Source organism: Erpetoichthys calabaricus, chromosome 6 (assembly GCF_900747795.2).
Source record: "Erpetoichthys calabaricus chromosome 6, fErpCal1.3, whole genome shotgun sequence".
NCBI lineage: Eukaryota > Metazoa > Chordata > Cladistia > Polypteriformes > Polypteridae > Erpetoichthys > Erpetoichthys calabaricus.
The window spans coordinates 73,672,999-73,687,091 of NC_041399.2; the positions used below are offsets into that span (position 1 = coordinate 73,672,999).

The 14,093-nt window shown below is 36.5% G+C and overlaps 1 protein-coding gene across 3 annotated transcripts in view; it reads left to right on the top strand.

The window, feature by feature from the left end:
- ppp4r1 (protein phosphatase 4, regulatory subunit 1) overlaps window positions 1-14,093 on the top strand; it is a 96,036-nt gene that overhangs the window by 58,127 nt on the left and 23,816 nt on the right. For all 3 annotated transcript variants that reach the window (XM_051928870.1, XM_051928871.1, XM_051928872.1), the window contains 4 exons: window positions 2,221-2,393; window positions 3,543-3,638; window positions 12,039-12,224; window positions 13,837-13,998. In XM_051928870.1, the coding sequence (XP_051784830.1) occupies window positions 2,221-2,393; window positions 3,543-3,638; window positions 12,039-12,224; window positions 13,837-13,998 (617 nt within the window). The remainder of the gene's footprint in view (window positions 1-2,220; window positions 2,394-3,542; window positions 3,639-12,038; window positions 12,225-13,836; window positions 13,999-14,093) is intronic.

The following is a 14,093-nucleotide window of genomic DNA, read 5'->3' on the forward strand; positions in this document are numbered from 1 at the left end:
TAGGGGGGCTGTTCGCACACCTAGACGATACGGACGCTCGTCTAAAAATGCTGAAAGATTATCTTCACGTTGCTACCTTCTGTGCAGCTGCTTCCTGAAACGACATGCTGCACGGTGCTTCGCATACTTAAAAGCACGAAGGGCACGTATTGATTTTCGGTTGTTTGTTTTTCTCTCTCTCTCTCTTTCTCTGCTCCTGATGGAGGGGGTGTGAGCTGCCGCCTTCAACAGCTTTGTGCCGCCCCCGGTGCTTCGCATACTCAAAAGCCAAACAGCCCTATTGATTTGTTTGCTTTTCTCTATCTCTCTGACAGTCTGTGCTCCTGATGCGCACTCCTTTGAAGAGGAAGATATGTTTGCATTCTTTTAATTGTGAGACGGAACTGTCATTGCTGTCTTGTCATGGAGCACAGTTTAAACTTTTGAAAAAGAGACAAATGTTTGTTTGCAGTGTTTGAATAACGTTTCTATCTCTGTACAACCTCCTGTGTTTCTGCGCAAATCTGTGACCCAAGCATGACAATATAAAAATAACCATATAAACATGGTTTTTACTTCGCGGATTTTCTTATTTCGCGGGTGGCTCTGGAACGCAACCCCCGCGATGGAGGAGGGATTACTGTACACATGTGGAGAAAGTTAAAGGTAAAGATCGCAGTAGCGCAAACAAACTGCCTCATTTAACTATGCACCAGTCTAACTTTGGTTTTGCACAATAATTACTACACTATTGCACCTTAACACCTAATTCTACTTTATTCACATAATTGTACTTATTTATTATGTTCTATTATACTGTTACCTTTCAATCTATGACTTTTTGTTAATCTGATATTCTTCCAACTTTGCACAGTTTTTGATAAGCGGATCAGGATGCCTTTCACTGCGTGTTGTCCTGTATAACTATGCATGTGACAAATAAAGAATCTTGAGAATTTCAAAAACGGAGTTTACCACACATGCATTTATTGGTTACTTTGTTCATGTATATATATTTATCTGTCTGCTTATTTAAAAAGCTACATTTACCCCAGGAGTCAAAAACATTCTGTCTAGCTGGGGTATCACCTTGGTAACCCCATGTACTTTTTGAACTGTGAGTGGAAAATAGCACGGCTTTACAGACAGGAGTCCAATGCAGAACTCTTTTTTTTTTTTTTTTTTTTTTACAAAGTAAAAAAGTAAGTAAAGATTAACTGCTGATGATGTAGATCGTTCTGTCTGTGCTGAAATTCCAGAGAAACCTATCCTGACCTCATTACAAAGATTCAGCATATTGGGACTCGCAAGATTACAAATATTGTTTTTACAGAAGTTCTGAAATAAAAGTGAAACTAATGAAATAGCAACAATTCAAAGAAAAAAAATCTTAAAAGTGTGTATCCGGAAAACCAAACACGGGGGTTGGCGAGCGAAGTGAGCAGTGGGCGAAGCCCCCTAGTTTCTCCAAAGAACTGGACCAGTACCATCACTGCTCAGGTTTCAGTACAAGTCCTTGCAATATCAATAAGCGCAAAAAGGCCCACATACAGTCAGCAGTTACTGGTTCCCATCTTTTTGAACTGCTTAGGTGTACAGTTATTTGCCCAACACTGATTTGACTTGACAACAATTCTGTCTATCACATCATCCTCCAGGAATCGCATCATCCTCCAGGAATAACTGGTGAGTGGATCTTGTCTGTTAACATCAACTTTTATTCCTGGTTGCCCCACAAAATCAAAATGAGGTGGCACTGCTTTATTTGAAGAAGGATCAACAGACAACCAGACACAAGGGTAATTTTCACCACCTGAGGATAGATTCACTTCCTCATCACTGCTGATGAGAAGCTCCTCAACAACATCAAATTGCAATTGATCAAATTGCAGAAGTAAAATATTTGTAGGTTACCAGAGTTATAATAGATCTTGTACAGCATAAGTAGTTTGGCCTTAAACAGACCTCCTCTTAGATTGAGCCTACTATGATGCAAGAGCTGTCTGAAGTGCCAGATAAACTTGGTTGTTGTTTTAGCTAAAATTGAAAGTAAATGACTAACTAAAAAGATAAAATTTGATTCAATAGTTATCTTTTAATGAAACATCGCTTTTCTTCCTAATGAAGAAAAACAATACATATTTTGTATTTGAAACAGGTGTCAAATGTTTCCTCATGGCTATTTCAATACAGTATTAAATATTAAGAAAAACAAAATATATTTGTATTTAATTGGTATAGCACAAGTAGATGTATTGACTGCTGCACTGAGAGCCACCGCAATAGACTCCCATCTGAAAAGCTCCAGCCATAAGCACCGTGATGATCTGATTGAACACAAGAGAGAGACAGCCTGTCGGGACCAGTTTACTGCAGAACAAGTGCCTTTAATCACAAACACAGCAGACACTGAGGTATGAAAACTCCGCTGATACTGTTAATTTGTTTGGACTGATATAAAGCTAAGCAATGTAGTTAGACTAATAGGAACTATTAACATTACTGATTTTATTTTGCCCTACTGTTAAATGTAGAGGTAAAAATTATGTTTGTGTGCAGCAGCACGGAGTCTAATACAGATGACCTTGCATGCTGTAATATAGTGACAAAGCAAAATTGTGCTTTCTAAATGCCATTAGTTCACTTTTATTTTAATCTATTTGAACACAGTTATACATCTTTTAATATTATTGAAATCTAGAATTAATTTGTAGGTCTGTAACTTTTCCATTTATAAAGAGTAGTTTATGGTAAATTAAAATTTTGCTGGTTTTAAATATTCCGTATTAAATGTTACATGGCCATTATAAAGATTAACTAAGCAAGGGAGTGACAATACCAAATATTGATTCCTATAAAAAGTGAATTGGTAGAAATTTAATTGTCGCAAAAACTTGACAAATACGTAGTTATATCTTGTATGCTGTTATCAATGTAATATTAATGTATTAGTTTACAGCTAAATAGATTTATTTTGTTGTAAACTTGTTGACTATGTTTTTGTTTTGTTGTAGTAAAATGCATCAAATTAGCCTAGACATAAATATTTTCACATATATGTATTTCAGCATGGCCAATGTTAAAATGATTTTACTACAAACAGGTCTACCATGTATTGCATTTATTACTGTAGAGTTTCAGTAGTTTGCGTGCTACATCCTAATGAGTAAAAATGTGAATTCAAAAACATCTTACTTTTAATTATTAGAAGAAATTTAGAAATTAAATGGCAACAACTCAGCACATTTTTTATCCTAACAGAAGTAGGTACAAGAAGTTGTAGTGCAAAGCCCAAAGTCACAGTTCCGTCTTTCATGATTTTGATCATTTCTGCATCCTTGTTTGATTTAGTTAGATGGGTAATATTTCCCTAAAATACTTAGTTACCATGCATTTCTTCAAAAGTTCCATGGAGAAGCAATAAGACCTTGTACTGTATAGAGTGTTTACATTGTAAGAATATACTTTATTATTGTCAAGCCAGTGTTCATTGTATAGCTGTGCTATTGCCACCTTTTACAACCTTTTAACTTTTTATATATATATTTTTTGTTTTACAATAGAGTCTCAAATCTAGTCTTCATTTTATACATGAAGATGATTCTGAGATAAGTGAGGGCAGTCTTAGCCCAGAAGAAGAGAAAAAATCCAAACAGCAGGTAATTTTTATGCACAGTAGTTTCTATTTATATATATATATATATATCAGTTATTCTTAATCTATTGAATGCAATATGAGGATCAGAATCAAACAATTTGAAAATGGGCCCAACTAGATTTTTGTTAAGTTGCAACATGTTCCCTCATAAACTACACAAAAAATTTACAAGTTAAGTCTTCTGTGTTGATATCAAGCAAAAGAAAACCACCTGTTTTTCACTTCCCCACCAAAACACATGCAATTTTTGTTTTCAGGTCTGAAATTTGTGGTTGGTAGCAATCCTTTTTTTAATTACAATCTGAGAAAGCTGGAAAGTGTTCCGTTTTTGGCAGAGAAACACTGACTAACTCTGAATGGCACATCTTTTACCTCAAAACATTCACCTACACACATTATATAGCTCAACTACTAGTAACTCTAGAGGAAGCTGAAAGGAAAAACCTTCTAGATAATAAATCACCTAATTGGGTTTTTTGTATGAAGTCACCTTTTTTGCATTGAAAAAAGCATTTTCTTCGAAGTTGATTGCATGTTCCAGAAAGCTGTATTCAGTTCAACATTAAAAAAAAAAACACAACTATCTTCCAAACATTTTGAACATTTTAGACAAAGTTCATAAATCAGTAGACCTTTCCTTTTCCCTTAACATACCATAGACCAGGGGTGGCGAACTCCAGGCCTGGAATGCCGCAGTGGCTACAGGTTTTCATTGTAACCCATTTTCTAATCAGTGACCAGTTTTCACTGCTAATTAACTTTTTCCCCATCAATTTAATAGCCCTGTTAGAAAAGTTCAGTCATCTGAATTGATTCCTTTCTTTATTAAATGACAGCCAAGCAGAAATGAGATGTGAAACGAGCTAACAGATGACCAGCTAAACTGGGGCTTCAAACTCCAACCAATTTCACTCCAATCACTTTCTTATTGAGAAGCCAATTCTTGCTGTTAATTAACCCCGTTATTTAATTCCATGGCTTGTTGCTGCTGTCATTCTGCCACAGCACACATTTCGAAAACTTTCTAAGAGCACCGTCAAAATGTTTTGGTGACCTGAGAGATCAACCTTACCAAGACCATCACCTCTCTTTAATTTCAGATATTGTGTAATGGGCACAGGGGAGCTGGTCATGTTGTGGCTTGTTTTGTGTCTCATTATTGTTTGGCTGCTAATTAAAGAAAAAGAAACCACTGTGGGGCCTGAGTCAAGTTAATTAAAAGAAGTAATCAGCAGCAAAAACTGGTCACTAATTAAGAAGATGGTAAGAATGAAAACCTGCAGCCACTGCGGCGCTCGAGGCGTGGAATTCGCCACCCCTGCCATAGACCAATGGGCAGTTTCAAATTGGAGAAATTTTAGATGAAGTGTTGTCCTGTCAAAATTTCCCTTTTACATATGTTTTTCCATGAAGTCACAGACAAACCTAGAAAAGCATTTTGGCATTTGCAATGTTTTGTCACTGCACATTAAGTCTGTTTCTATCAGAAAGACACAATATGAAGCATGTTTAATTAGCAAAGTGAAAGACACTAATTACTAATAAGGATGAGACCCTTGAACATATTTACTATAGTGAAATTGAGTGATTCTTAACACTTGTCAGGCAAATCAAAATTGAACATTATGGACAGTAAACCCTGTTATGTCTGAAAGAAAGTTAAGACTACATTTATTAATTTTTTAATTAAAAGCAGATTATTCATACAATCAGATAAAACTTAACAAAGCCAAAATTCAACCCCTAGCCAAAAGAAAGAGGCTAGCCAGCCAACAAAGAGAATTTGATTTTTTTTTTTCCAGTTTCAGATAGTGTAGGACATCAGTTACACACTGACTTAAAGGTGGCGGGTTGTGATTCTTCCAGTTGAGCAAGATAAGTCTACATGCTAGTAGTGAGGTAAAGGCAATTATGATTTGTTTGTCCCTCTCTCCGCTTTAAGCCCATCTAGGAGTACACAGAACATAGGTTTGGAGTGATTGTGATTCCCAAGGCTATCTGATAGGCGTTCAAAGATTTTTGTCCAAAACGATGTTAATTTGGTGCATGCCCAAAACATGTGGCCCAGTCAGGCTGGAGATAGATTGCAACGTTCACAGTTTAAATCTTGCCGTGGAAACATTTTTGATTGTTTTAATCAAGATAAATGATCTCAATAGAACATTTTAAGTTGAATAATTGCTTTCTGCTTTTAGCTTTGGAGCTATAATGTACTCTGCATGGCTGCTTTCCACTCCTTTTCTGAAATGTTAAATGAAAGATCCTTTCCCCTTTGTGCCCTGGGACCTTTGAAAGGAAGGGACTTTGAAACGTTTTTATAAATTGGAGATGCTATCTGAGTCTTCAAGTTTGATCAGTAGGTGGAAGGTGAGGAAAATTGGGCAGGTTTAGTTTAGTAAAGTTTCTAGCTTGAAAGTAGTGGAAAGAGCGTGTTGATGAGAAGCTTAATTGCACATAGAATGCAAAAACGTTATTGAGATTCAAGTCTCTAAATGTTTTAATTTCAGATATTTTCCAAGTATTAAATACTGTGTTTTGTTTCAGAGGGTGGAAAATAGTAATTATGTAGAGGTGCAAAAGAAAACAGCTTTTGTGTCTTAACACTAGAATTACCAGAGCCTACGAAAAAACTCGTAGATCCGGCCCACCTTAAATCGCTTCTTAAAACCTTTCTCACCTCTCCGCCAGCGTCTTTTGTCATCTAAATGTACTGATAAAGACAAGCTGCCAGCAGCCGGCTATTCCATCCCCCCAACGACTTAGAACGTAAACAAGCTTTTTCCAGCAAATGCCTTGATTGATAATCTGGGAGTGAAGATTGTTATTTGGAACACACGCATTTCATATGTGTTGCATTTCTACAGTAATCTGTGTAAACACATTGTTAAAACAGAAACGGTTTACAATATTCTAGTAGCAAATGACAAAATGTAGGCATAAATTATATAATGTATGAAGCCTGACGTCCAAATATCAAAGAAACACTTTCACAAAAGGTACAAAAAAAAGCCACCGCCAAAAAAACCCGTCTTAGTGTGAGACATTGACATGACTTAACTATCGCTGCTTCCGTGGCGTAACAGTATCAGTCGCTGACTGGGAATCAGAAGATCATGAGTTCGATCCTGCACAACTCCCATTTGAGAAGTGTTCTTATTTTCACTATTTTAGAATAAAATGATACATTTGATTTCAGTCTGTAACAGCCGGTGTAATTTATGATATTTGTAAAGGTTAGCTTTATTTTTTTAAAATTCACTTTTCATTGTCTCAGTCGCGTTCAGGATCCATCCCTACCACCCCCACCTGACACTGCTGTTTTTACATAAAGACGCGCTATAGTTCTACAGTGTATCACGATACATACGACCGCGTGTTTTTTTCCCCCAGTATTGCCAGTCCTCACGTGTTGCTGTATGCGGTTTCTTTTGTACTCCAGGACATGCAGAGGAAAGCATAGTAAAGAGCAGTAACTTCAGCGCTATATGCAATCATCAGACACTCCCCATCTGATGCTGTTTTCACATAAAGACGCGCTAAAGCTCTGCAGTGTACTTGTGACTGCATTGTCGTACCAATGCTTGCGAACTGAAGTGTCTGCATGCACTTTTCGTGGCATTATACGTGTATTTTTTGAGCATGCCCATGTAGCTCAAACACAGGAACATATGTTGATGTAAAAGTATAACAAAACAAGTGCACTTTTATTCAAGACTATAACCGAAGAAAACAGAAAGCAAGTTACAGTAGGTGGAATGCTAAGAACTGCTGATTTCCATTCTGTGCTATATAACTGTTAACATTTGAATCTGATGATTGCATATAGCGCTGTCTGATTTAGTGTGTGCAAGAACATGCAGGTGGCCAGTTGCTGAGTGCTACAACGCACATTTTAAAAAAAGAAAGAGACAAATATATGTGACGTTTTGAAGAAATCATTTTATGACGCGAATAGTACCAATCAGAAAACATCGTCGAAGTAATGCAATATTATTTGAAAACGAACAGCGTCAGGTTGGGTGTGAAGTTATACTGGCGCTGTTTGAGTCAGATCAGAAGCTGAATAAGCTGAAAAAGCTCCTGTTCTGATTCTAAGTAAAAAAGCATGAATTAATCAACAGAAATAACCGCGATTGACATTTTAAAGTTAACGATTTACAGTGCATACCAATTTATAAATTCAATGTCCGTTTGAGGAAAAAAAAACACTTTCTTCAAAGCTGGGAATCAAACTCGCGTCTCTGTGGCAAAGGCAGTGGTGCTCCAAGTCAGCAAACCGTCCTTATAACTTATTTTTTCAAGATCCATAACACACAGACAGACAGAGCACTGCGTAATACAGAGACAGACAGGCAGAGATATACAAATAAACAGGGAAGGCACATGTACTGAAAGAAAAAAAAATCAACATGTGCGTTGTTTCTGCAGCACTGAATAAGCTCACCCGCTCAAACATCACCCCTCCCCTGATCTGACTCTCTAAGTAACAGCGCTGCAGAAACAACGCGCATGTTGATTTTTTTTTTCTTTCAGTACATGTGCCTTCCCTGTTTGTTTGTATATCTCTGCCTGTCTGTCTCTGTATTACGCAGTGCTCTGTCTGTCTGTGTGTTATGGATCTTGAAAAAAATAAGTTATAAGGACAGTTGTTCATGTTAATTGCAGTCTCAATTGTTAAAAAAAATATTTTAAAAGGAGCATCCCACAAGAAAATATAACGATCTCATTAACTGACAGTGCATACCAGTTTACAAATTTTATGTCCGTTTGAGGTTAAAAAGAAAAAAAAAGAAGTAACACTGTATCCCCAGCGGGGAATTGAACTCATGTTTGTGAGGCAGAGAAAAGCTACTCAGTCTGAGAGGCAAATGTTAGCGCGCTACGCCACGGAAGCTGTTATATGGTGTGTGAAGCTTTTGTGGAAGTGTTTATTTGATCTTAGGAACTCGGGCTTTACACATTCTATAGTTTATGCCTACATTTTGTAACATTTATTACTAAAATATGAAAAAGTTTCTGTTTTAGCAATGTGTTTACACAGATTACTGTAGAAATGGAACACGCATGAAATGCATGTATTCCAAATAGTGATCTATTATTTCTATTCTAAAACTCCAGCAGTTCAGTCACTCCCAGGTAATCAAACAAGGCATGAGCTGGGAAAACTTAGTGAACGTTCTGCGACGGTGGGGGATGGAATAGCCGGCTGCTCGCTGCTCCTCTTAATCGGCACATTTAGAAGACAAAAGAGAGGTGAGAACGGTTTTAAGGTGGGCCGGATCTACGAGTTTTTTTGTAGACTCTGGTAATTCTAGTGTTAAAGTGCTTCCTACATTGGTTCCATATTCTGAGTGAATGAAGGGGAATTGGATTAGTGTATTAACGATAATTTACATTTACTGGGGCACAGAACAGGAAATATAAAGAAGTAGTGTTCAAGTACTTCCCTGAAAATCCTCTTTATCTCATGCATTTTGAAAATAAACAGCCAATGGCTCAATGGCAATTGCAAAAAGCAATGGTGATAAAGGACATCCTTGTCGAGTACCGCATTTTAGTTTGAAATAGTCCGAAATATTGATGTTAATACGAACTGAGGCTTCTGAACTACTATAAAGTAGTTTGATCCATGCACATATTTTTGGGACAAACCCAAATTTGTCCAATATGGTAAATAGGTAGTCCCATTCCACCATGTCAAATGCTTTTTCTGCATCCAAAGAGAGTGAGATCTCTGGGTTGTTAGATTTACTGGGTAAACATATTAAATAAACTTCAGAGATTATAAGATAAGTGTCTGCCTTTAATAAAATCCTGCTTGGTTTTGTGATATTAGAGAAGGAAACACTTTCTCAATCCTGTCTAGAACTTTGGAGAGTATCTTAATGTCATTATTCAGGAGTGAGATTGGCCTGTATGATGCACATTGTAATAATTCCTTATTTTTCTTAAAGACAAAAATTAATGCTTGGCGAAGAGTTTGAGGTAGAATTTTGTTGTCTTTAGCTTCTGTAAACATTGCTAATAATAGTGGAGCTAACTTTTATATGAAACTTTTTTTTTTAATAAAATTCCACTGGGTAGCCATCAGAGCCAGTTGCTTTCACACTTTGAAGTGAGTTTATAGCATCAAGTAATTTGAGTGTAAGTGGTTTATCCAGTTACTGCACAGCCCTAAGAGTATCTAGCTGTGCCACCTGTAATGAGTCAAAGACACTACATTAAACAGTAATAACTTCACATGATGGGTAGCAGTGTCATGGATTGAGAATTTTATACTGAAATATGGCCTGGGCAACTTGCCATCATTGAAGGAGCTATTCATTATGATCTTTATCAGAGGGTTTTTTTAAGAAAATATCAAGCCATCTCTATTTCTTGATTCTGTAAGAAGACATTGATCCAAAACATACAAGTCTGCATCAAAATGTTGTTAGAAAGGAAATAGTGTTTTGGAATGACTTAAAGTCCAAGTGTAAACCCCCACTTCAGTATTCTGACAGGATTTAAAATGAGAAGTTTATACTCAAAAACATACAGATGTTACTGAAATCATGTAGACTGAGGAAGATGAAGACTGGGCAAGATTTCATCCACACCACTGTAAGGTTCTGATGTTACTACCAGGAAATGTCTGGCTGAAGGTATTATAATAAGTTCTATTATCCAAAATAACTATAAATTTATCATGTAGAAATTGGTTGTTCACTATATATATTTTTTTTTTCGGGTGGAGAATTCCTTTAATATATTTTTATATTATTTATCCCATATAGTTTGTAGTGATGGCCAAGAACAAATTTTCATGTCTTATTTTCATGGCAAATTGTCACAACAACGATTCTGATAGAACAGGAGCCTATGGTTACCAGCACTAGACGACAGCAGACAGTACCAAAAATGTTACTTGTGTTGAATAATCTGCATGTCAAGTCATCCAGTTGTGTGCTCACAACATCCCAAACACATGTAGTCTTGCATAAAATGTTCTTGTGAAATATGGTCAAATGTGATCATCATTTCCAAAAGCTATAATGAAAAGCACATCTAGTGTGAAGGGGCTTCCTGTTTATGAACTGTTTTCATTTTCCAGAGGTATTTATTTGACAGAATTTTAGCAAAAAAAAATGCATTTTGCACTTTGTGAGCATATAACTGGATGTCTTGATATGTGAACGACCAGGGAGCTGGAGTGACCCAGCACTTGATCCTTCAAAAGTCCGAGAAGGCAGTGGGAGTCATTAAGGTTTGGATTGGGAGTCCAGTGGTGGCCACTGATGGCAGTTGGGACCTGGGCCTAGGAAATGAATTTCAGATTGGGAGCCCTGCTCGGAGACATGGAACAGCAGGGACCCAGACCTATAGAAGATTGTTGGCTCTGACTGTCAGTTGGGCGTCTCCTCCTTCTGATTTATTAAAAGCACTTGTTCACTCTGGCACCTACCTCTTGTCTGGATGCATCTGTCCTCATCTGCCTGGCTGATGTTGGTTTCATGACTATAGACAGTGGCAGTTTTAAGAGGAATAGTAGGAATGCTGGCATATTGAAAGAATGGGTACAATGGGAGAGGAATTGTATAAAAATGTTATGTTTTACATGCACAAATCAGAAGCATAATAAACATCACCACCAACTAACCTGTTTCAAAAATAGTGATTTTTTTTGTTTTGATTTCAAGCATATTTCCTTTGTTCCACCCTCAAGGAAGTGGTATGTTCACAAAATTTGCTACTGAAAAGAAACTGTACAGCTCATTCTTCTCTAAATCAAACCTTCTGTGTGTTTCATTGGCTGTGATACAAGAATATGATGAGGTTAATGTGCCCCAAATTATGTGCCCCAAATTATTTCTTGTAAATCTTAGCACAGTGTTCACTAAGACCTGCACTCCACTGTTTATATGGTAATTGCGCAGCTTTTTAGTACAAATTGCATTGCTGTCAATTTCTGTGACTTTTTTGTACATTATCACACCCCCAGCTTCAGGGGCAGCTTATATTGATCGGTCATAAGGCTTCTCAACAACTGTTTTTGTTATCTACTGCATTAGCATACCGAATATGTGTTATCTTTATATTCTGCTGTATTTAATATAAATATTCATTGTTTATATTTTACTGCTCTCATTGGTCTTTCAGAGACTTGCAAAAAATGCTGTCACTGCACTGTGTGCATATGGCAAATATGAAGATAAAGTTATTTGAAATGTACTTAGGTATGTAGGGTCTAGATCTAGAATATCAAAAAAATGTCATAGTGTTTGACAAAAAGTAATATATTCTAAATTAGTTTTAAACTTTAATTCCAGCTTTCTCCTGCAGTGACATAAAAACTTAATATCCTAAAGCAAGAGGTTTGTTGTCGTTTTTGATCATTTACATGCATCTTATTCATTTTAAGGATGTTGTACCGCAAGTGCTTTTGGATCAGTACTTGTCCATGACTGATCCATCGCGTGCCCAGACTGTTGATACAGAAATAGCTAAACATTGTGCCTACAGCCTTCCTGGTGTAGCACTCACCCTTGGCAGACAGAACTGGCACTGCTTAAAAGATACATATGAAACTCTGGCATCTGATATGCAGGTAAGTGTGCTCAGCAGCATGCACATTGACATGAAAATGATGAAATGTAATGAATTGTATGCAGCCCTTTTACAGTAGTGTATATTTAAGAACTTCTAAAGTGTCCTTGATTTATACAGTCTTGTTGCATTATTAAATCAATTTATGACATTGTATGGCATGTTTATATGCATATAAAAATGGTATGCTTTGTTTTGTCGTTAGAGTAATACTGAATCAAAATATCTATGATAAAGTTAAGCAATATGGTTATCCTTTTAGGATTAGCTATTGCAGATAATATTTATTACATCAAAATATAATTATGAACTTATTTTCAAAATAAATTAATAAACAGCAGAATGCAATCCTAATTTCATTCTTTTCAGGTTAAAAGTAACAAGTACTCCATTTGGATTTCTATCCATCATTTTAAAAAAAAAAAAATGCAGTGTATCATTTGTGGGGTTCATTAGTGCCATATTTCTTAACCACTGTGGGGGATATGTGTTGCTGCTGGTGGGTTGTTGTAGCTTGTTTCCGGTGGGGGTTCCTAAGTGATCACTAGAGTTGCATGATATGTTTCACTGTTTCTAATTGAGCTTGTCTCACAACAGAAGACACCCCAAATCAGATCAGCCAAGTTTCATCAAGGGTGAATTAAACCCCCACCAAGTGTGTTCTGATTATGCTCAGTTTCACGGGTGATTTGCATTGACAGCGAGCGAGAGTCATCATTGAATTTAATAAGGCAAAACTGGGTTGCATGTCATAATGCTTAGAAACACTGCATTAGCTGACCATAGCTGAGAATGTTGGTTTTGCATGCATAATTAGCCATGTGCAAAACTATGATCTCAAAACAAGCATTAAAGGATCCAACCTCCTTGTGTTAGATAGAGATCCGATTAAATAATAACAAAAGATTTACTACTAATAGAAAGTTGTTTCTTTTTTCTTGATGGCAGAAAAAAGTGTGAAGCATCTGCACAGATACCTGGGAAGTTGTGCCCAGGGCTGCATCTTCAAACAATAGAATGAGACAGTCCAATGACACTGCTTTAAGGCACGGCTAATGTGTGTTCTAAGACTGGAACACTGTGAGGTCAATGATCTATATTTTATTTACTTTTTGCTAATTTGTGGCTTTTTCTTGTATTGTGTCTGTGATATTTATTTTGTCTCCTCAAAGTTCAGATCACATTTTGGGCACTATAATAAGTCCAGTCTGGCAGGCAGATGCTTCACTAGCCGTCAGGGACACTTAAAGTACCATTTCACCATTATAATTCACTTAAAACTAGTTAAGTTCCTTCTTCTCCATTGACTTTGTTACATTTCGCTGAGTTTGGCAAAGTTTCTGCACATTTACATGATTTTGCTGAACTCAAGATGAAGTGAAGTCCACATGTTTTGTTCAGCACTATATATGGCACAAGTAATTCTAAGGAAGCAAAAAACACTGGATTCATTACTACTTTTTATCTGAACCTTCTTTAAATTTTGCATTGAAATCTTTCTGGTACCCAAGTAACCATGCAATGAATTTTAACTTTAGTGTAACATGTTTTTTGTAATTGTGTACCTTTTAATCTTTTTCTAAGTCAGTTTGCTTAATATATTTTTACAACAGTGGAAGGTCCGAAGAACACTCGCATTTTCAATCCATGAGTTGGCAGTTATTCTTGGAGACCAGCTAACTGCTGCAGACCTTGTTCCCATTTTTAATGGGTTCCTTAAGGATTTGGATGAAGTCAGGATTGGAGTTCTCAAGCACCTGTATGACTTTCTTAAGGTATTTGTTATTAGAAAAAATCTGATTTTTAAGGGGCATTTCAATGCAAATATTCAGTCATTTTTGTTATATTTTTGAAGTTTTTATTTTTCAGC